The sequence below is a fragment of the Oryzias latipes genome, chromosome 18 (genome assembly GCF_053564925.1).
Source record: "Oryzias latipes strain Hd-rR chromosome 18, Olatipes_Hd-rR_3.1".
Classification (NCBI taxonomy): domain Eukaryota; kingdom Metazoa; phylum Chordata; class Actinopteri; order Beloniformes; family Adrianichthyidae; genus Oryzias; species Oryzias latipes.
In genome coordinates this window covers 36042417-36064836 of record NC_136254.1, presented here as the reverse complement: position 1 = coordinate 36064836, position 22420 = coordinate 36042417, and the positions used below count along the sequence as shown (strand labels likewise).

The 22420-nt window shown below is 44.3% G+C and overlaps 1 protein-coding gene and 2 long non-coding RNA genes across 4 annotated transcripts in view; 2 read left to right on the top strand and 1 right to left on the bottom strand.

Annotated features, from left to right (window-relative positions):
• LOC144987117 (Fc receptor-like B) overlaps window positions 1-22037 on the bottom strand; it is a 29537-nt gene extending 7500 nt beyond the window's left edge. Inside the window, exons 1-6 of one of the 2 annotated variants that reach the window (XM_078936072.1) lie at window positions 21959-22037; window positions 2488-2523; window positions 2076-2339; window positions 1756-2001; window positions 1519-1674; window positions 82-156 (exon numbers count right to left, since the gene is read on the bottom strand). In XM_078936072.1, coding sequence (XP_078792198.1) covers window positions 82-156; window positions 1519-1674; window positions 1756-2001; window positions 2076-2339; window positions 2488-2523; window positions 21959-21980 — 799 coding nt within the window. In that variant the 5' untranslated portion in view covers window positions 21981-22037. The remainder of the gene's footprint in view (window positions 1-81; window positions 157-1518; window positions 1675-1755; window positions 2002-2075; window positions 2340-2487; window positions 2524-21958) is intronic. The other variant, XM_078936073.1, reaches the window with a different exon arrangement.
• LOC144987078 (uncharacterized) lies at window positions 8090-10239 on the top strand. Its single transcript, XR_013650941.1, has 2 exons — window positions 8090-9740; window positions 9835-10239. It is a non-coding gene; the product is annotated as an uncharacterized LOC144987078 (long non-coding RNA).
• LOC144987077 (uncharacterized) lies at window positions 11555-14022 on the top strand. Its single transcript, XR_013650940.1, has 3 exons — window positions 11555-12544; window positions 13063-13120; window positions 13271-14022. It is a non-coding gene; the product is annotated as an uncharacterized LOC144987077 (long non-coding RNA).
• Window positions 22038-22420: the final 383 nt, after the last annotated feature.

Genomic DNA, 22420 nt, shown 5'->3' with positions numbered 1-22420 from the left:
CCTCTGAGTGACAGAAGCTGGTGGTTCATCAGAACTTCAGGTTCAGACCAAAGAATCTGATCCTCAAGGAGGAAAACCTACCTCTGCTGGATGGTCGTGGAGAACCGTGTAAAATGCTGACGGTGCTGTAAGTGACGTCTTCAGGAGGAGGTTCTTCTGCAACAGCAAACAACCAACAGGAAGTGAAGCTGAGAGGTTCTGTAACTCTGTTCAACACTCTGTGGTCTCAGAGAACATCTACACATGGAGAACATCTGAGAGGAACCAGAACAGGAGCTCATTGGTCCATTCCTCAACTAACAGTCATCTGTTCAGGGGTCTGGAGGATGATGATGATGATGATGATGATGATGATGATGATGAGGATGAGAGGTCCAGACCTTCTTCTACTAAAATGCTCCTGATGACAAAATTCCCTCCATCACAGACTCCTTGGTTCACTGAGCTCTTCTGTCCAGACCAGTCTCAGGAATCTTGGTGTCTGGTTTGACAAAGCTATGTCTCTAGACTCTCATTCGAAGCTATTGGTCAAAAACTGTTTTTACCACCTGAGGAATGTGGCTAAACTGAAGCCAATGTTGACCAGATCTGACCTTGAGCTGATCATCCATGCTTTTATTTCCTCTCCTTTAGACTATTGTAATTCTCTTTTTACTTGTTTTAACAAAAAGTCTCTTAAACGTCTCCAATTGGTCCAGAACTCTGCTGCAAGGCTTTTAACTGGAACCAATAAGCACTCATGCCCCCCCTCTGCTTTTATCTCTACATTGGCTTCCTGTTAAATTTAGAATAGATTTTAAGATTTTGATTTTAGTTTTTAGAACCTTGAATGGACAAACCCCGAACTATATTTCTGACCTTTGAACTCCCTACACTCCTGCTTGTTCTTTGAGGTCCACTGAAAAAAATCTGTTATGTGTTCTAAAAACTCATTTTAAATCTAGGGGAGACCTCGCCTTTCAGGCAGTCGCTCCCCGACTTTGGAACGACCTCCCCCTGTCTCTGCGGCAGATTGACTCAGTCGAGTGTTTTAAAGCTCAAGTTAAGACTTTTTTATTTAGGAAAGCTTTTAGCTGACTTTTACTTGTGTTCACTTTTGCCTGTTTGTTTATTTCTATGCCTGTGTGCGTTTATTGGGTATCGCTACTGATTTTATATTGTTTTTACTTTGTGAAGCACTTTGTGAGTCGCTCTCTGTGAAAAGTGCTATAGAAATAAAGATTACTTACTTACTAAAATCTAGAACACTTCTTCCGCCAATTCTGTCTGTAACCAGGGGTTCTGGTTAATCCTGTTCTTCAACAGGAACCATTAAACTATGTAGAAATCTGTTTCAGAGATGTTCTCAAAGATCCTCAGTGGATCAGACGAGGAAAACATCTGGAATCATTAACACACTCAAAGCCCTTTGAGACATTCAGAGATTTTTTCAGGGACAAAATACGAAGATTTGAGAATTTTTGTAAAGAAAAAGATGAAAAAAGGATCAAAGTTTAGATGACAATGTTTTTTTCTTACCTTCAGATTTCCTCTGAAGACATTTCCACGTTTTTACAACCAAAGACAGCAGGAGAACCACAGACCCAACACACACAGCAGGTAACCATGCACGGATGGGAGGAGGTGGAGGAAGAGTAGAGGAGGAGGAAGGCATAGCTGTGGTTCTGGGTTTCTCTGAAACAGAGAATAATGATGATGATGATGAAGAACAGAGAGGCTGCAGAACCTGATGGGGTCCCTGAAGCAGCTCCTCACCTGAGACAGAGATCCAGCTGGATGGAGACTCTCCATGAGCGCTGATGTGACACTTGTAGAGACCTTCATCAGACCTGGAAACATGCTGGAGGGTCATGTGACCTGTAGGCTCAGTCCTGATGAGGGAGCCATCTTTATAGAAAGCAGCTGAGGGCTTGGAGGGAGGGGTCTGTGATTGACAGCTCAGAGTGAGGTCATGACCCTCCATCACAGGGAGGACAGGACTCTGCAGGATCACTGATCCACCTCAACACAGAGACAAAGCATTTCATCCATCTGCACACAGCTGCAGCAACACTAACTCCACAGTCTGATCTTACCAGAGACACTGATGTTCACGCTGATGCTGGAGGCTCCCCCCCCTCTGGACTCACACCAGTACACACCACTGTCCGATGGAAGAAGATAACTGATCTCACAGGAAGAGTCATCTGGTAGTCTTTGTCCAGATCCACACAGAGTCCTGGTTCCTTTGCTGGTGTTTCTCCTCAGAGTCCATCCTGCAGAGCTGTGGTCCTCACACTTCAGAGTCACTGATTCTCCTCTGAAGAACTGAGATCTGCTGGGACTCACAGTCAGACCAACTGCAAATATATTGAATGTTTGTGATGTTTTTAAACAAAGAAAGCAATCACATGAATACTAATTTATGAACTTGTAACTACAAAGTGAATCTCTTCAAGTCTTTTCCATAACTTGTAACTGTCATCAATCATTAATACTGTGACTCACTTTGGTTTGATCTGCAGCAAAACAAAAGCATCAGACCTGAGGAGAAAAAACACGGTTGGATTAAAAACAGACACCAGAAGTGTGAAGAAAATAGAAAAAACTATTTTAAAAACAAAGCACACGTGAACGTGTTCATTTTTTCTGCAATAATATTTTTTCATGTGAGTACTCTCACAGGAAAGTCTATGCCAGGGTTCTGGAGTGAAGGGTCCGTCCGATAGTCCAACCTCGGATTCAGGAACAACAGTTCGGTTTCCTTTCTGGTCGTGGAACAGTGGACCAGCTCTACACCCCATTTAGGGTGCTGGAGATATTGGGAGAGTTCGCTTTTCCCATCTAAATGTGTTTTGTGGATTTGGAGAAGGCGTTCGACCGCGTCCCCCGTGGTAACCTGTGGAGGGGGGTCCTCTGGGAGTATGGGGTCCGGGGGGCCTTAATAAGGGCTGTCCAGTATGACCGGAGTAAGAGCTTGGTTCACATAGCCGGCAGTAAGTCAGACCTGCTCCCAGTGCATGTAGACACTGGCAGGGTTGCCCTTTGTCACCAGTTCTGTTCATAGTTTTTATGGACAGAATTTCTAGGTGCAGCCAGGGGAAGGAGGGGGTCTGGTTTGGGGACCACAGGATTTCCTCTCTGCTTTTTTCAGATGATGTTGTCCTGTTGGCTTCATCGAACCAGGACCTCCAGCGTGCATTGGGGCGGTTTGTGGTAGAGTGTGAAGCAGCTGGGATGAGGGTCAGCGCCGCTAAATCTGAGGCCATAGTTCTAGACCGGAGAAAGGTAGTCTGCCATCTCTGGGTGGGTGGAGTGTCCCTGCCCCAGGTGGAGGAGTGTTCCCATTGTGCTATCCTAGGCACTTTAACGTTGGGAGTGGGGTCATCTAGACCCACTAGACAGAGCTCTGAAGCTTTTTTCTTCAATGATTTGTGATCTTCACTGGTGTCCATGGATTACATGAAATCTTTCCACCTTTATCCACCTTTGTCATGGTAGGGAGAACACCTCAATGGAAGGGGGGGTTCATCTAAGATAGAACAAGGGTTAAACACCTTGGGGTCTTGTTCACGAGTGAGGGAAGACCAAAGTGTGAGATTGACAGGCGGATCGGAGCAGCGTCCGTAGTTCTGCAGTCGTTGTATCCGTCCGTTGTGGTGAAGAGAGAGCTGAGCCAAAAACCAAAGCTCTCAATTTACTGGTCGATCTTTGTTCCAACACTCACCTATGGTCATGAGCTATGGGTCATGACACAAAGAACCAGGTCCTCAATACAAGTGGCTGAAATGATCTTCCTCCATGGGGGAGCTGGAGGAAGTGGGAGGGGAGAGGGAAGTCTGGGCATCTCTGCTTAGACTGCTGCCTGAAATTTTTTAATTTGTACTGTGAGAATATAGAGGGGCTGACATACATTCATTTAATATATAACACCCCTCTCCCCCTCTGCGGGTGGTTTCTCCCCCTAGCTGGGGTCCTCTACCAGAGGCCTGGGAGCTTGAGGGTCCTGCAGGATCTTAGCTGTTCCTGTTCTTTTCTGGACTGAGAGGTCTGAGGTCTTTCCAGGTATCTGTTGCAGCCACTCCTCCAGCTTGGGGGTTACTGCCCCCAGTGCTCCAATTACCACAGGCACCACTGTTACCTTCACTTTCCAGGCTTTCTCCAGTTCTTCTCTGGTATTTCTCCAGTTTCTCATGTTCCTTCTTCCTGATGTTCCCATCGCTTGGCACTGCCACATCCACCACAACAGCTTTCCTCTGTTCTTTATCCACCACTACAATGTCTGGTTGGTTCTCCATTACCATCCTGTCAGTCTGGATCTGGAAGTCCCACAGGATCTTTGCCCTCTCATTCTCTACCACCTTCGCAGGTGTTTCCCATTTTGACTTTGTCCTACCTAGATTTTACAAACCATAGCACAAAATGTCCTGCCTTATCATATGATCCTACATATGAACAAATGCACCATTTGGAGATTAGATTAGATTCGATTCGATTCAATTCGATTGGATTGGATAAACTTTATTCATCCCACCATGGGGAAATTCTCTTATCTTCAGCAGCAAAAAAAACATTCAGAAATATAAACAGCAAAAGAATTGGTGTACCCAGAGGATAAAGTGACCTTCAGAACAACATTATAGGTACTCTATGACAAAGTAAATTAAATTTAAACAAAAAGAAATACATAAAAATACACAGCAAAAGCAACCGTTAAAGAATAAAAAATAACTGAAAAACAACGACAACAACAGTTTGTAAAAATAAATAAAATAAGTGAATGAAATAAACAAAACACCAATAAACCCTGGGACCGTAGTGTGTCACCTTAACACAGTGTTGTACAGTCTGATGGCTGTGGGGGGGAATGACCTGCAGCAGCTCCTTCTTGCACTGTGGGGGTAACAGTCTGGTGCTGGAGGAGCTGGTCAGCGCCTCTACAGTTTGGTGCAGGGGGTGGGAGGGGTTATCTATGATGGATGTCAGCTTAGCCATCATCCTCCTGTCCCCCCCCCTCCTCCATGGACTCTAGTGTGCAGCCCAGGACAGAGCCGGCCTTCCTAACCAGTTTGTTAAGCCTCTTCAAGTCTCTGCCTGCACTGCCCCCCGCCCAGCACACAACTCCATAAAGGACCACTGAGGCCCCCACAGTGTCATAAAAGATCCTCAGCAGCTGTCTGCACCAAAAGACCTCAGTCTCCTCAGCAGGTGCACAGGGGTTCTATTATATTTCCTATGTTCTTGTTATTATGCATTTAATGGATTCTATATATGCATGTATATTGTATTACAGAAATATGCTTGATTCCTGCCTTAAATAATAAATAATGTACAGAGTTTACCAGTAGGCCTGTTTTTGACTTTAGTCTCAGTTTTCTTTCTGTACTGGAGTGTTTATGGAACCACAACACCTGCAATGCAGACTAGACAAAAGAACACCATTCTGATGACCTATCTAGTATGTTTACATCTTCCCTCACTGAATAATAAAAAGGCCTATTAGCCTTGAGGACAGAGAGAGCGGACAGCCACAGAGCCTAACAGGTCGTGTTTCTCCACCTTCCCCCTTTTGGAAAAGGTTTGAAAATTCATGCAGACTCATGTGTGTCTTTACATTTCTGCACTTTTCCTTTTTGGACGTCCTGAACCATCTGAATCTGTGAAGGCCAAACAGGAGGCGAACAATTTGGAGGTACGGACAGGGGGTTGAGGACGTTTTTTTTTTAAATTTGGCCTGGATGAAGGGTCTCTCACGAGTCGACAGACAACACGGGTGCACCCTACAATGGTAAGCAGAAACCTGTCAATCAAATTCTGCATTTGGGCGTGGCCAAATCAAGTGACTGATGTCCACAAAGTGAGTAACTCAGTAAATTGTAGAATTGTGCATTTAGGAAAACTAGAGTTCTGTCATGGTGCCTCTGTCAGCTCACCTCCCTCTCCCAACTCTCTCTGCTCTGCTAATTGAAACCAGCTGCCCATCATCACCTCATCACCTGCCGGCCTTCATAAGGAGATCCACCCCAGCATCCATCGCCAGTTTGTTATAAACTCTCCGATGTCTGGCCTTTTAGTCAAAGTTAAGAAATTCTTATTTGGCTCTCTACTTACCAATCCTTGTACCTACCTTCAGGTTCCATTCTATGGGTCACGTTGGTTCCTCCTCATCAAGAGCTCCACGCATCGCTCCTTCTGGTCCCCTTGTTCTCAGCGCCCACACCTCGCTCCACTCTGGTCACGCTATCCTCAGCGCCACGCTTAGGCCTCGCCGCCATCAGCCTCTAGGACGTCAGCGTCATTCAACAAAGGATCCACTTACCAAGCTCTACAAGAAACTCTGAACATCCTTGGTAAATAAAATCATTTCCAAGACTTCCTGGTTCCGAGTTTACTTCTGGGTTTCAGGTACTGGGTCTGCTACGTCTTTGACGTCATGACAGAACGAACTGGCCAACACCCAGACCCAGCTGACCCGGAAGGACTCCGCCTCGCCGTCACGCAGCAAGGCTTAGCTCTCGGCCGCCAAGCTGAGTTGCTCAATCAGATGGCTTCAGCGCAGCAAGATCTGTTTCGACGCCTGGATGGAATTTCCCAAGCCCTGATTGAGCTAACCGGACAACAGTCGGCTAATGCTACCGCTAGTTCCTCGCCTCCCGCAATTGGAAATTCAAACCAATACACTGCCACATGGACTCAGGAAAATTTCCGACCACAACCAGAACCATTTCAAGGTGACGTAGATTCATGCGGAGGTTTCCTTTTGCAATGCCAATTAATCTTTCAGCAGGCTCCACGGTATTACCTCGCTGACCACTGCAAGATTACCCCACACAACCTCCAATAAAATGGTTCAAAACATTAGACTCATCCATATCAAGCTTTTTATGGAACAATAAACCTGCAAGAATTAGTCTAAAAACTTTAAAATCTGCAAAAAGCTGTGGAGGATTAGAATTACCTAACTTCCAGCTCTTCTAGGGCCGGCGTTTGGGGGTGGGGGCCTGGACTTGCCCCGGGGGGCGGCGCTTTTTGGCTTCTTTCTCTCCGTGTGGGGTGGGTGGTGCTGGGCCTGGGGTGTCGGTGCCTCCGGGGATGGGGCCCCTGGGCTGGGGGGACCTGGCCCCTATATTGGGGGGAGGCAGGGGGACAGCTGTTTGACCACCGTGGGACAGTCTACCAGCTGTCCCCAACTTACCCCCTTCCTCATCTAACCTCATATTAGGGTGAGGGGGTGGGGGTCTTAGCCTGCGATGCGCCTTGGGGGGGAGCTACTTGGCAGTGGTCCCCCTCCCATGGTTGCCGTGTGGAGAGGGCCCCCCTGTTTTGGTTTTATTTGCACCTTAGACATGTAGGGCCCTTGGTGGGGGGGGGGGGGGGGGGTGCTTGGAGATCACTGCCAGCAAGCAGCGGATGTCCTCCTAGCACCCTACCCGCCAATTTTAACCGCACCTTAGTCATTTATGGCCCCTTGGTGGGGAGGGTGAGGGGACATCACTGTGAGTAATCAGGAGATGTCCCCTCAGTGCCCTACCCGCCAATTTTAACTGCACCCCCCTTAGTACACAGACCATTTACACCTCAAAATATACATTCCAACATAAACACACACACACACACATGCACACACACACCCTCACAAACACACATACACGCACAAACATTTTGCAAGGAAGGTGGGACCTAGGACCATCTGTCCCCTACCCCTGCCCTGGTGGGGGGTACGGGGCCCTTGGCAACGGCGGCCGTGTCCACTGGGTGCCAGTTTCCTTGGCCCGGTTGTGCTCTCTCCTTCACATTACACCTCACCCGGGGGTGTCCGTGTCCCTGGGGGCTGGGTTCTGGTCCTTGTCCCTGAGCGCTGGGCTCTGCCAAATTTCCAACTATGGCCGACCCTGGTCAGGCCATGTTTACAACACCCCTTGTGGGCCTCCCCTTTTCCCCAGGATGCTCCCCTCCTAGGCGGGGGCGGCTGGCCCCTACTTTACTCCTCCCTGGACCAACTGTGGGCCGGGTGGGTGGCTGCCTGGAGTGCGGAGTGGGTCTCCCTTGGGGGGTCCTGGCTCGTACCTGGGGTTGGGGGATGCCCGGAACTCCTGGGTGGTGATGGGGTGCTCGTCTGGGGCTGTGGGCACCCTTCTCGGGTGGGGCCCTGCGTTGGGCTCTTCTGGCGCGGCGGGGGGGCTGCTCTCCTGGTTGGACTGGGGTGGCACTCTCTTTCCCCCAGGCCTCCCTGCTCTCTGGCTCTGGGGGCCTCGCGGCGGTCCTGCTGGCCCTGGCCTGGGTGGCGGATGTGGTCGCCCGGGGGGCGGTTGTTCCCTGCCATGTGGAGTTGGGGGGTTCCGGCTGCCGCTGCTGCTGCGGCGGGGGTCTTGGTGTGGGGGTGGCTGGGCACTCTCCCTCCTTCTTTTCACATTCCACCATCTATTTTAGAAGAACGTAAGCACTCACCTGAGCACAGGTGTTAGCTCACCTTTGCACTAACAGTTTGCATGACTGAATGACTGAAATATTTCACACTAGTTGGTTTTAAGGCATAAGTATGCGTGTGTGAACACTATCTGTTTTGTGTACATGTCGACAGGTGGACATTTTTGCAGCTAGCAGGTGTGTTTATAACATTTTAGTGTGTGTGTGGACAGGCCCCGCCCTTTTTGTACTGCATTTGAACCGTACCGTAATGATAAACAACCAGTAAACTTGCTGCTCTATGCTGCGTCATGGTTTTATCCCCCCCTGCTATTATCACCCTCCTACCCCCCCTCTCTCTAACATCCCTCTCTCTTCTTCCCTCCTTTCCTTTTCCGTCCGGTCCAACACCAAAGATTTTCAAACATGATTGAAATTAATAAAGTTTGGCCTCAATTACAAAAGGGGTTTATTCAGACATACCTTTGGTTTGTCTGAAGATGAATAACCCCTCTTGTTAAAATAAAATATGTCCAACACAAGAGGCCCTCAGTTCTCATCTGCCTGCCCAGTTGTTGGACAGGACAAGTTTAAAAAAAAAAAAAAATACCCTCGTGGTGAACTCTCTCAGAAGTAAAGCACTTCAATGGGCCCAGGCTTATTTAACTGCTTATCCTATTTTTCAAGTTCCATTTGAACGTTTCATCGGGGAGTTTCGCCTGGTCTTTGACCAACCCCGCAAAGCAGAGGAAGCGACTCGCCGCCTATTGGGACTCAAACAACGTAATCGATCAGTAAGTGATTTTCGCATCCTGGCGGTGGAGACCGGTTGGCTGGACGTCGCCCTCAAAGGGGTGTTCTATCAGTCACTTAACGAAAATATCAAAGGCCATCTGTGTTCGCAGCCTGAAGCTAGAACATTCGAAGAGCTCGTCACCGCGGCCCTGCAGTCAGACGTTCGGCTCCGGGAATGCCAGGTGGAATGGACATGTCAGGAAAAAAGGACCACTACTAACCTCTTTTCTCAAACTACCACTTGAGACCCGTCCCCGTCCAGCTCTCGTTATCACGTCAGTCGACCCCTCGAAGAAACGATGCAGATCAGCCACTCTAAGCTCATTCCAGAGGAACGTCGCAGGCGTAAGGAAGAAGGTACCTTTATCTATTGTGGACAATCTGGTCATCACGTTCATCAATGCACCTTACGTTTAGGGAGGGGGGGACTGTCACGGTGCCTCTGTCAGCTCACCTCCCCCTCCCAACTCTCTCTGCTCTGCTAATTGAAACCAGCTGCCCATCATCACCTCATCACCTGCCGGCCTTCATAAGGAGATCCACCCCAGCATCCATCGCCAGTTTGTTATAAACTCTCCGATGTCTGGCCTTTTAGTCAAAGTTAAGAAATTCTTATTTGGCTCTCTACTTACCAATCCTTGTACCTACCTTCAGGTTCCATTCTATGGGTCACGTTGGTTCCTCCTCATCAAGAGCTCCACGCATCGCTCCTTCTGGTCCCCTTGTTCTCAGCGCCCACACCTCGCTCCACTCTGGTGTCGTTATGTCCTCAGTGCCACGCTCAGGCCTCGCCGCCATCAGCCTCTGGGATGTCAGCGTCATTCAACAAAGGATCGACTTACCAAGCTCTACAAGAAACTCTGAACATCCTTGGTAAATAAAATAATTTCCAAGACTTCCTGGTTCCGGTTTCCGGTTTTCAGCTACTGGGTCTGCTACGTCTTTGACGTCATGACAAGTTATTTGTGAGAACTGAAGTTGAAGTATACAGAATAAAATTGAAGTGAAGTTTAAGAATAAAAGTTTAAATTTTATGGAATAAAAGAAATTAGTGACCAATAGTCCTTGAGTGTGGTAACTCCAACAGTCCTTCGACAGGAGGCTGGTTAACTGGGTTCGTAGCCTGGGGAGTTAAGGACCCCCGAATTCCGAATTGGCAAGTCTCAAGAAACAATGGAACAAAGTTGAGAGGCTTTTGTAAAAATCGCAAAATACCGTTCGGTTGAGCGAAAACACATTGGACAGTCTCAAGAAACAATATATAATGAGAGACCAAACTCGCAAGAAATCTGAAGATTGAGCGAAAAAACAAATTGCCCGGTCCCTTTTGGTTGAGGGACCACAAGAAAATCAGAAGATTGAGCGCTTTAAGTTAACCATGGTGTTGTAAATAAATGCGTATAGGCTAGTATAGGCTCTGCAGTGTTGTATGTTCTGCTATGTGGTTTTGTGTGAATGAAGTGCACGGCTGTGCATGTGAGTGTGGAAGTCTGTGCTGTTAAGCAGCAGCTCTGCTGGAAACCTGACGGTGTCAACACAAGCAGGAGTCTGTTGAAGTAGGAGCACAGACCTCTGGATTAGGATTTAATATTAATAAATACATAACTATCATAGTTTAATTATAAATCTAATACTATATTAGCATTAGGATATAGTATTAATAACCACATAAATACTGCAGTTGAATAATGGATCCTATACTATATTGGCATTTTAAGCTTGTCAAGATATATTTATTTGATTGATTTTAAGATACTTTTAACTGTTTTTAAATGTCTTAACGGTCTTGCGCCTTCTTATTTATCAGATCTTTTAGTAAGATATGAACCCTCACGGACCCTGAGATCCTCTGGCACTGGTCTGTTAACCATTCCGATTGTAAAAACCAAAACCTACCGAGAAGCATCTTTTCAACACTATGGCCCCCATTCATGGAACAGTCTTCCAGAGAACCTGAGAGCCACAGAGAGCATTAATGCTTTTAAGAAAAGGCTCACTTTTTTCCTGCCCCACAGATCAGCTGTGCGTCTCATCCTGAGCCCATGAAGGTCAAAGATGTTGTCATTTTTAGGTCTGGCTGGCTGCAGCAGAAATTACGTTCCCAATTACATGGTCATGACATGACATGGTCAGACAGCAAAATAGAAGGAACCTTAAGGCAGACCTGCAGACGCTGAAACTACTTTTACTAAACTAAAATAGACCCTGGCTGCAGCCTCTGAACTGGCAACACCAGATTATATGTAGTAGCCCGTTCTTTCTTGTTTCTGAAACAGAAGATCTAGCAAACAATGTTCTGTTCCAGAGAAAAGTGGGAGGTGAAGTAATACTTATGAACCTAAGCGTTATGTTAGACAACATGGGTAAGAGACATCATAAATCTATGAGGGGCCGTATAAGACATTATTTATTCTGAACCATTCACATTCATACATTCTTGCTCTCACAGTCATATATACTCTCTTTCGCATACATATATTCTCTTACGCATCCATATATTCTCTCTCTCACATTCATACATTCTTGCTCTCACAGTCATATATACTCTCTTTCGCATACATATATTCTCACTTGCACATTCATATATTCTCTCTCTCGCATGCATATATATTCTCTTACGCATTCATATATTCTCACTTGCACATTCATATATTCTCTCTCTCGCATGCATATATATTACTTTACACATACATACATTCTCACTCTCATTGTCACTCTTAAAAAAGAATGTATGTATGTGAAAGACAAGTATATATGAACGTGTGAGGAAGAGTTTATATGTGTGTGTGAGAGAGGAGTATGCATGAAACGGAAGTTACTTTGCATGAAAAGGAAGGCACTTTGAATGAAAAGGAAGGCACTTTGAATGAAACGGAAGGCAGATGATTTCTCGTGCTCTGATTGGACGAGAGGCCGCCACCTCCCATTTTGAACACACTCTAAACCCTATCACTTGTACTGACTCATAACTATTAAGGTTACACAACTTAAATGTCATTTTGTAGTTGATTCAACTATAAAGTATTAAGCTCTATCAAGATTGTTTCAAATTTAACTTAACAGTGCTAAATATTTTAAAGCTTATTTGTATCTAGCACTCAAAAAGTTTAAGATCCCTGAAGTAGCGTTATGACGTCATCACGTACTGGTGGGAGGGTCTTTCGTTTTCTCTACGTTAGCTCAGGTGGCCATGTTGGATTTGCCGAATGCGAGTATGCGACGTTTGAAATTGAAAGTCGAGCATTTTATTTTTCTGCAAAGCGTTGCGATTTCGTCCCGCTTCAAGACGCCCCAACCTCGGGGTTTTTTTTCATCCGCCTCATCGCTGATGGTGCCGTCTTGTCTTCAGCCCTGATTTAATTTGGTAAGTATCGTTCATGGTTTATTTTGAATGAATGCTTTAAAAATGCTCTTATACTACCGTAAATGTGGTTTACTGTTGTTTAAACATGTGTGTTATGATTGTTTTAGAGCTTAATGTGGCAATGTATACATGATTAGTTTGTCATAGCAGACGTATGGCGAGCCAAACCCAAAATGCATTTCTGCCCGTAAGTTACGACAGTGATGAGGTTTTTTTTTTTTTTACGAGGTAGAAATGATCTGTTATGCTGTAATCACACTAAACGTGATCCGCGTGTGAAATTCGCGTTAAGGCCTCTGTCTGTGGCTAAAGTTTGCTGCTGGACATTTGTCCAAAAATGTCACTCAAAGCCTCTAACGGTTGTGTGGGAGGAGCTACCGCCAACAGTTTTAAGCCTGGTTGCTACATGGAAGCATTGGGTTTTGAATGCAGCTTTAAGCTTTTATAAATCACTGATCTCCGTTATAAAAAAGGTTTTTGTAAAAATAAATTAATCAACGTGCTTGTGTTGTGTTCAGGTACCGAACTACAGAGTGTTCAGTGTTTCACCTCCAGGTAGACGCCAAGGCCAGCCAGGTAACTTGTCTCCTGATCAGTTATTTGTCTAGAGCTATTTTAAAAAAACAAAAAATGCAATGGGTTGTGTAGTGCAATAAATGTTTTTTGATCAGAATATAATTGAAACATTTTTTAACATTGAAAAATCTCTTTTGGACTTTTTTTCAGATACTGAACTTCAGAAAGTTCACCAGAAAGTCACCATTTCACCAGAAAAGAGGTGTCAGTGGGTGAGTTTTATACTTATTTAATGCATTCATCCTGAACTATTACCATTATTAGATTTATACGGCAGCATGGAAACATTTATGCACATTTTAACTAGCCAAAGGTCTAAATAGAGCTGAAATTATTTACAATTTAACTAAACATATTTAGATTGCAGGCTGAAGGTGGCACAATGGAATGGAGGTGCAAGTTGTGTTCTGTTACTTTGGCACTATGCAGTACTACATATAATACTGCAGTACTACATAGCAAATATTCCAAAGTGTTTCCACTGCCATGTATGTGGAGACACTTTGGAATATTGTCATGTCTTTATGACAGTATATTACAATAATAAAATGATGTTGCTTTAGCACCATTCCATCATTTGAAACCATGAAAACTCATCTGTCAAGATCTGAAATGGATTTATGTAGAGTAGATGCAGTCAGAGGAAATTGTGCAGTTTTTACATGTTTGTGTAACTTAAAGCTGCCCTTTTCTGAGACTAAGTCCACCAAAACAGACAGGAACTGGCCAGCTTGGTTAGGATTTATGACCTCCAGGTGAATTTCTAATGTGCATAATTCAAAAACGGATAACAAATCATTTGTAAACAGCTGTAAGAAGCCAAGGTGTAACTTGCCTTAAAAATGACTTTGGGTCTTTGACCTGAAGTGGATCATGCCATGAACACTATGTTACTCTCACTATAAATAGACATCTAGAAAAGGTATCATTTTATTATTTCTTAAAGTTCCTTAAATAAATATTGGAAGTGTTTGCTCTGCATTTGCTTCAATGTTAATGGATATTTCTTTTTATTCTTTTAGGACCAGCATGACGTGAACATGAGACGGGCACGTGTCCTCCTTGCACTTCCTGTTTATCTGCATGAAGATGCCTCCAACTTCTTCAAGACCTGTACAGTAAGTGCACACGACTCCCTGTCAATGGTTTTCACTAATCCTTTAATATTGATTGAGATTTTATTGAGTGACATAATAAATAGGGCACTTGTTTGTAGTTTGTAAACTGAGTGATATTTTTAAATGGTTTTAAAACTGAGACGGAAGATGAAAGGCGAACATCAGGGACTCCTGATTGGAAGGAGTGGGAACCTTTTCGTTTACCTTTTCTGCTCCTGATCCATCATTATTTGAATAAAGAAAAAGAAGCTTTATTCTTAAATTATTTTATAAATGTCCTCCTTCAGAAAAATGCTAAAGAACTTTTTAAAAACACAATTTTAATTGGAGTTGGTCCTTAAAGCATCACAGCCAGTTGATTAAAAGCTAACAGAATGTTAGCATGAAAAGATTCACATTGACAGGAATGTCAGTTTTGGACATTAGTGTGATGAATATCTTTGAGGGTCTGAACTCATCTGTGTTTTTTGTTTTGTATTTTCCAGAATACCAGACCTCACAGACACTGCTGTGGTTCTCCTCTCAGTTGTCGTGGTGATGCTCCTGATGCTGCCGTCAGTGGTCCCACAGATCTGACTGACTAATCTCTTCTAACTCTTCAGGGATATCTATGCTCTGGACCTACAGCACCCCAAAAAACTTGAACTTGCCTTCATATTTATTCAGAATGCTGTCTTGAACCTTGAGGACAGCAAACCACTGAAAGGACATTTATTGACGCTGAAGAATGTTTCGTTGAGTGAGTCTTCCAGAATGGACTATTTGTTGGTTTAAGTGTTATGCTACTAATGTGTTTTGTTGTGATCATTTGCTTTTTCTGCCGTACAATACAAAACCAACTCTTTTTGTCAATATGTTGTGTTGCACTCTTATAATGCAGTTTTATTGCACTGATTGTTTCTTCATCCTCTTGATATTTGTGCTTTTTTTTTAAAGAGCAATTAAAAAAAGTGTATTAAGCAATCACTATTGTGTGGCCTTCACGTTTGTTGGTTTTTATCAATGTTAGCCTTTAAAATGTAGTGGGGCAGTATCAATATCTCTGTTTAGAATACATTTTAAGCTGAAGAATTTTAAATATTTTCAATGCTACAAATTTAATGAGTTAAAGAATTTATAAAGCATTTGAGTGAATTTTACATATTTTATGAGTTGAGTAATATAAAAATATAGTTAGTTAAAGCGTTTTTTAGTTGGAAAATATTAAAAACTTTAAGTAAATAATCTCTCTTTTATAAGTTGAGGAATCTTAATATTTTTTATATGAAATAATACAAATGTAAGCCAACTGACAATATGAATTTTAATAAATGTTAACTTAAAAGTTTTAATAATATAACTTAACTGTTGCGTAATCTGTTACACAATAATTTTTAAGTTCAGTCAACTCGCTAGGGATTACAGTGCAGACGCTAACATGAACCAGCAAGAAATCCCAAATTAACAGACTTGTGGTGTGGAAAGGTATGTTTTTCAGCTAGCAGGAATAATCAAAGTATCCGTTCTCTGTTTCAAAATGAGATTGCCACAAAACCGTATGTTATCTCATACTGGAACAGCTTTGGATGTAGAATTCAGTGGGAAAAGGTTTGGACCCTGCCACAAAAGTATTTCATCACCAATAAAATCAGAGAAATTTCTTTCAAAATTCTTCACAAATTTTATCCAGTGAAACATTTCTTTACTAAGTTTAAAAAAGATCTGGACATAAACTGTTCATTCTGTCATTCCTCACCAGAAACTGTGCCTCATCTTATTTGGTTTTGCTATTTCACTCAACTATTTTGGAAAGATGTGATACATTTTATAAGAACTCATCTATGTGAAGATTATAGATTATTTTACGAGCATATTATTTTTGGATATTTTACACAAGAAAGACTTAATGCAGAAAAAATATATGTAGTTAATTTACTTATAATTATGGCTAAATACTTTATACACAAGTGTAAATATGCCAACAAAAAAACGTGTTTTATGTTTTTCAGAAAGAAATGGTTTTGTATGTGAACAGTATTAAATCTTCCACTAACAAAAAAGCTGTCAGAACAGTTGAAACATGGTCTCTCCTGAAACTTTAACAGATTCCTTTGCCTTATTATTTTTGTTTTCTTTTTGCATAACCTGTTTTACATGGTTATCATTATGTTTTTTTTGTTCATTCTCATGGCGAACGTGAAGATTGTATTTTGCACACAGTGGAGTTTTGTGTTTGGTATTTTGTATGTGCAAGATATTGTTAATAAAGTTTATTTTTTTAAAAAAACGAACCGGCAAGAAGTAGCCACGGGGGTCCTGCAGCCATCGGAACCTTAACAAATATTTCATCTCCACCTCACCGTTGCCTTTTTTAAGAAATGACAGCTGATTTTCCCACATTTATATGTAGTTATGGATCGAAAACAAGAGGAATTTGTTTTAATGTAAATGCGTGTTCCAGCGTCTACAGGAAGTGTCGCCCATAATTCACGCAAAGGCTCATGGGGGCTAGGAATAAGGTGGATACGGATTTTCTGTTTCGGTGGCACTTCTATTACCATTATTGGTATTTGAGACATTCCTTTGTGTCTCTAGAGATGCAGACAGATTTGTGACCACTTGAGGTGAAGATAAAATATTTCTTAAGGTTCCGATGGCCTTCTTATTGGTTCGTGTTAGCGTCTGTTCAAAATGGGAGGTGGCGGCCTCTCGTCCAATCAGAGCACGAGAAATCATCTGCCTTCCGTTTCATTCAAAGTGCCTTCCTTTTCATTCAAAGTGCCTTCCTTTTCATGCAAAGTAACTTCCGTTTCATGCATACTCCTCTCTCACACACACATATAAACTCTTCCTCACACGTTCATATATACTTGTCTTTCACATACATACATTCTTTTTTAAGAGTGACAATGAGAGTGAGAATGTATGTATGTGTAAAGTAATATATATGCATGCGAGAGAGAGAATATATGGATGTGCAAGTGAGAATATATGTATGCGAAAGAGAGTATATATGACTGTGAGAGCAAGAATGTATGAATGTGAATGGTTCAGAATAAATAATGTCTTATACGGCCCCTCATATAAATCCACCAAACATACAGTTGGAGGAACCAAACCACTCTAGCACACAGTCATGGAACACCCATTACAAATACTGACCACACATGGAGGAGTGGCTCACATTCACACACAAAGGGATCAACATCACAGACCATGACCACAGGAACATCACATGTGTGCTGAACAGGTGAAACAAACCGGTGAAGATCAGGTCAGATGTGCAGTCCACAGGGAGCAAAGAGTTGCATACAGATGGTTGTTGTTTCAGGCATGACAAGGATGCATTGAGATCAGCATATGCAGTAGTGGAAGATCATTTACTGGGTGGCCCGAGGCGTGGCACACCAAGAAGGGAGACAGCAAATCAGTAATTAAATGTATATTAACCATTACATTAAACGCCATGATTATCCCATAAAAGTCAGGTCTGACAATGGAATCCATTTCAGAAACCAGGACCTGCAGAAGCCCTGTTATTCCTGAAACATTTACTTGAAACGGTATAACGCCCACAGTCTCAAGGAAAGGTGGAGAGTAAATCAAACATTCAGACTAAATTGGGCAAGATCTGTGCACAGACCAAATGAAATGGGGTTGGCCCTCTAACATATGCTCTGATGTCAATCAGATGCTCAGTAAGTCAGAGAGTGACTTTGACCCACATGAGTAGCAGATAGAACTTTTTACAGGGCCACAGTCACATTTTCCATGCTCAGGGAACCTCAAAAAACACAATGTCTCACCCTGTTAATTAGAATGCTCTCCATAGTTTTGTATCAGTTTTCTGATACAAAAGGTGTAACCACTGAGACTGACGCAGGTCCCGACTGGGTGCTGATAAAGGTCATCGAACGGAGATGGTCGGGGGCACGTTGGACAAACCCTTCCATGTTACGTAGAGAACGTTGCATCCAGTGAGGGTCCAAGGAAAGGTGACACCTGGTTTCATTGGAGCCAGTGCACGGCAGCAGATGAACCACAGTGACCTTTGACACTGGTCCAGCAGGACCTCCAGGCAGCAGCTGATCCAGCGGTTTCCCAAGAAGGTTCAACTCACACAGGGGCAGAAAATCCGCGGGTCGCTAGCCACAGGAGTCATTTTCTCCTAAAGTTCAACACCTCAAGAATAGGGCTGGAGCGCCCCTAGTGGTGGGACTCAGGAGAGGAGAAGCTCATCAGGTGGTCGAGTTTCCCTCCCACTCAATTGAATCTTATGTTCGTAACCATTGATTCGAACTGATCGACATTTGTTTTTTGCGTTCGTAACCATCGATTCGAACTGACTGGTCGTCTTCTCTTAACAGGAACTGTTTGGAGTGTTTTGATTGTATGTAACTGAATATGAGTGTTGTTTATCTTCTGATCTGTGTGTGTTTGGATTTTCTTTTGAGAACCCGGGGTCACGTTGACTTTGTGCTTGTTGTTTAGGAGGGTCATGTAGACAGGCACAGCAAAGGGTAACACATCTTCACCATAAGTCTGGCCTGTCAGAGACGTCAGCAGCTTTCCAGATTCCTCTAACCCCAGGTTGGCCTGATATACATGATCCGCAGCAGCTCCAGCCTCTCTAGGCTTCTTCTCCAACTCCTCGACACCTCATGTCTGTTCTGGTTTCTCTTCCACAGGTCCTTTTTGTTGCGGATTCTGGGGAACCGGTTTCCAGGAAGGATCTTCTTTCCCTTCCCCTTCTTTGCTTTCTATTCCTTATTCTTCTCATCTCTGATGGAACCAGCTGACCCAAGCAGCTGCATCGTCAGTTCTCTGTCTTCTTCATCATGATCTATCGTTTTCAGGGTTTATGAGATAATTGAGTTGTGCCCTTCAGGTGAATGACTCTCCTTTTGAACCCCCACAGGTGGTACTTTTCCTTGTTTGGGTGATTTCAGCATTTGTGGGGTCGTACATTTTGTGGTGTTTTTGTGAAATGCCTTTTCAGGTCTGTGGTGAGTTGGGCCATGTGTGATTATGTTTGTTCTGAGTTCATGTTTGTTTTGGATCTCTTAGGGGTATTGATGAGGTGAACAGGGGTTCCATAATCTTTTCTATAATCTTTTCATTATGCATTACAGGGGTTCTCAATATGCATGTATATTGTATTACAGAAATATGCTTGATTCCTGCCTTAAATAATAAATAATGTACAGAGTTTACCAGTAGGCCTGTTTTTGACTTTAGTCTCAGTTTTCTTTCTGTACTGGAGTGTTTATGGAACCACAACACCTGCAATGCAGACTAGACAAAAGCACACCATTCTGATGACGTATCTAGTATGTTTACATCTTCCCTCACTGAATAATAAAAAGGCCTATTAGCCTTGAGGACAGAGAGAGCGGACAGCCACAGAGCCTAACAGGTCGTGTTTCTCCACCTTCCCCCTTTTGGAAAAGGTTTGAAAATTCATGCAGACTCATGTGTGTCTTTACATTTCTGCACTTTTCCTTTTTGGACGTCCTGAACCATCTGAATCTGTGAAGGCCAGACGAGACAGCAACACTCCTCAGCAGGTGGAGGCGACTCTGACCCCTCCTGTACAGAGCATCCGTGTTGTTGGACCAGTCCAGTCTGTTGTTCAGGTGAACACCCAGGTATTTAAATGTCTCCACGACCTCAGTGTCTGAACCCTGGATGTTAACCGGTGACTGTGGTGGTGAGGACCTCCTGAAGTCCAGGACCAGCTCCTTTGACCTGCTGGTGTTTAGAGATGACCCCCCTGTACTCCTGCTCGTCCCCCCCTGATACACAGCCCACAATGGCACTGTCGTCTGAGAACTTCTGCAGATGACAGTGGTGGGAGTCGTAGATGAAGTCTGATGTGTACAGAGTAAACAGGAATGGGGGGAGCACAGTCCCTTCAGGTGCCCCCGTGCTGCAGACCACCACATCAGACACACAGTCACGCAGCCTCACAAACTGTGGCCTGTCTGTGAGGTAGTTGATGGTCCAAGCAACCAGATGTTGGTCCACACCTGCAACCTCCAGCTTCCTCCTCAGCAGTGATGGCTGGATGGTGATGAAAGCACTGGAGAAATCCAAAAACATGACTCTCACAAGGCTCCCAGGGGCCTCCAGGTGAGACAGGGCCCGCTGCTGCAGGTAGATGATGGCGTCATCCACCCCGATGCCTGGTCGATATGCAAACTGCAGCGGGTCCAGTGCTGAGCTCACCTGAGTGCGGAGATGGCTGAGGATGATCCTCTCCATAGCCTTCATCAGGTGGGAGCCGTGGCCCCCGCGGCTCGGGGCTTCTCGGACCACGCCCTGATTCACCTCATCCCCGCATACGGACCAAAGCTTAAGCTCTCTAAACCAACAGTGAGGATGTCTGAGATGTGGACCAGCGAGGCTGTGGAGGAGCTTCTCACGTGTCTGGACATAACGGACTGGGATGTGTTTAGAGCTGCCACAGACCGTTTGGATGATTCTACAGACACTGTGACGTCATACATTCAGTCCTGAGGACAGCATCATCCCAACAAAACCAGGGTTACTAATAACAACGATAAACCCTGGTTCACACCCAGACTGAGACAGCTGAGGAAGGAGAAAGAAGCAGCCTATAGAGCTAAAGGCAAAGAGGGCTATAAGGGCGATAAGTACCAGTTCTCTAAAGAGGTGGAACAGTTCAATTCAATTCAGTTTTATTTGTTTAGCCCAAATTCACAACCACAGTCGTCTCAATGGGTTTTCGTATAGGCAACTGAAAAAGTGAAACATAAAATCAAAAGGATCACGAATACAAAGAGTTCAATAGGAAAATACTAAAAGGAACTAACAAACTGACTAAACTAAACTGGACATCCCTGCCCTTTGACCCCCATTCTCTGTAAGGAAAAACTCCTAAAAAACGGATTCCGGAAAAAACGAAGAAACCTCAGGGGGGGCCACATGAAGGAGGGATCCTCCCCCAGGACGGGGGAGGAATTCTGTCAACAACGTCACCTCTGTTTGGGGAGGGCTCAGGTAAATCACCAACTCCAAGCCCAGAGCCCAACATGCTGCTGACGACCTACAACTGGCTGAGAAGCTTAACACCTTTTATGCCAGGTTTGAGGTCCCACACCCCTCCTCCACCCCCCTCACTGCACAGGTTTCCTCAGCAACTTGCGAGCCAGATTCCTCCCCCATCACTATCACTGAGGACAGTATGACCCCTCCAGACCACCTCTCCCAAACCATTGTCGAGCAATGGTTCAACATCGAGCAGAACTCCAAAGTCTCCTTGGTTAGAGACCCATGAACAGCAGAACCACCTGAAGTTTGAACTCCTTCATGATTCAGAGAGACTGGGAGAAGGTTCTGTGGTCAGATCAGACCCACATTGAGATATTTGACCTCAACGTAAAGCTGCCTATGACCCCAAAAACACCCCTCCCACTGTCAAGCATGGAGGTGGAAGCATCATGGTTTCCACATTTTGCTCCGTCCTCCATGTTTCTCTGTGTGAGTCTGCAGACTCTTCCTGGTCTAGAAGGTCCAGAAGGTCCAGCTGTGTTCTGGAAGCAGCAGCTTCTAACTAGCAGCAGAAAGTTCAGCTCCTGGAATCAGAACAGCTGAACTCCTTCTGTCCTCCTCCAGCTGCTCCTCTCCTCAGCCTGACCTCCTTTTCATGTCACCTCCTCCTCATCATCAACACCAACAGAGCAGACAGTCAAAGCGGACAAACAGCTTCTGTACTTACAGAGCAGACATGTTTCCTTCATCTTCCTCTCTGGTCTGATCTCTGCTTTCTGCTTCCTCACTCACACCACACACAAGCCCCGCCCCCTTTGTCATCTTACGTACATGAAAAATCACTGATTGAAGAAGCTTTGAGTTTTAAATAATCCAAAAATGTATTATAGGAAGACCAAAGTGACCACATCATCACAAAATGATAAACTTGAAGCAAAAAAAAAAATTAAACCTGAACCTGTTTGCTGAGCAGCCTCCAATATGAATGAACTGTCATAGTATTCGAGGCTTTGAGACAGACCCAGATGCTGGAACCTGGAGGGAACACAGGAGAGTTATAAGGTAAGTGATTAGATTTATTTTGTTCTTGAAGGTGATCTCCCAGAGGTGATGTGGCAGGAAGACGAGGCGTGGCTGGAGGGCTTCTGCGGAGGCTGAAAGGGCATGAATGGCTGGTGAAGAGAGTGTG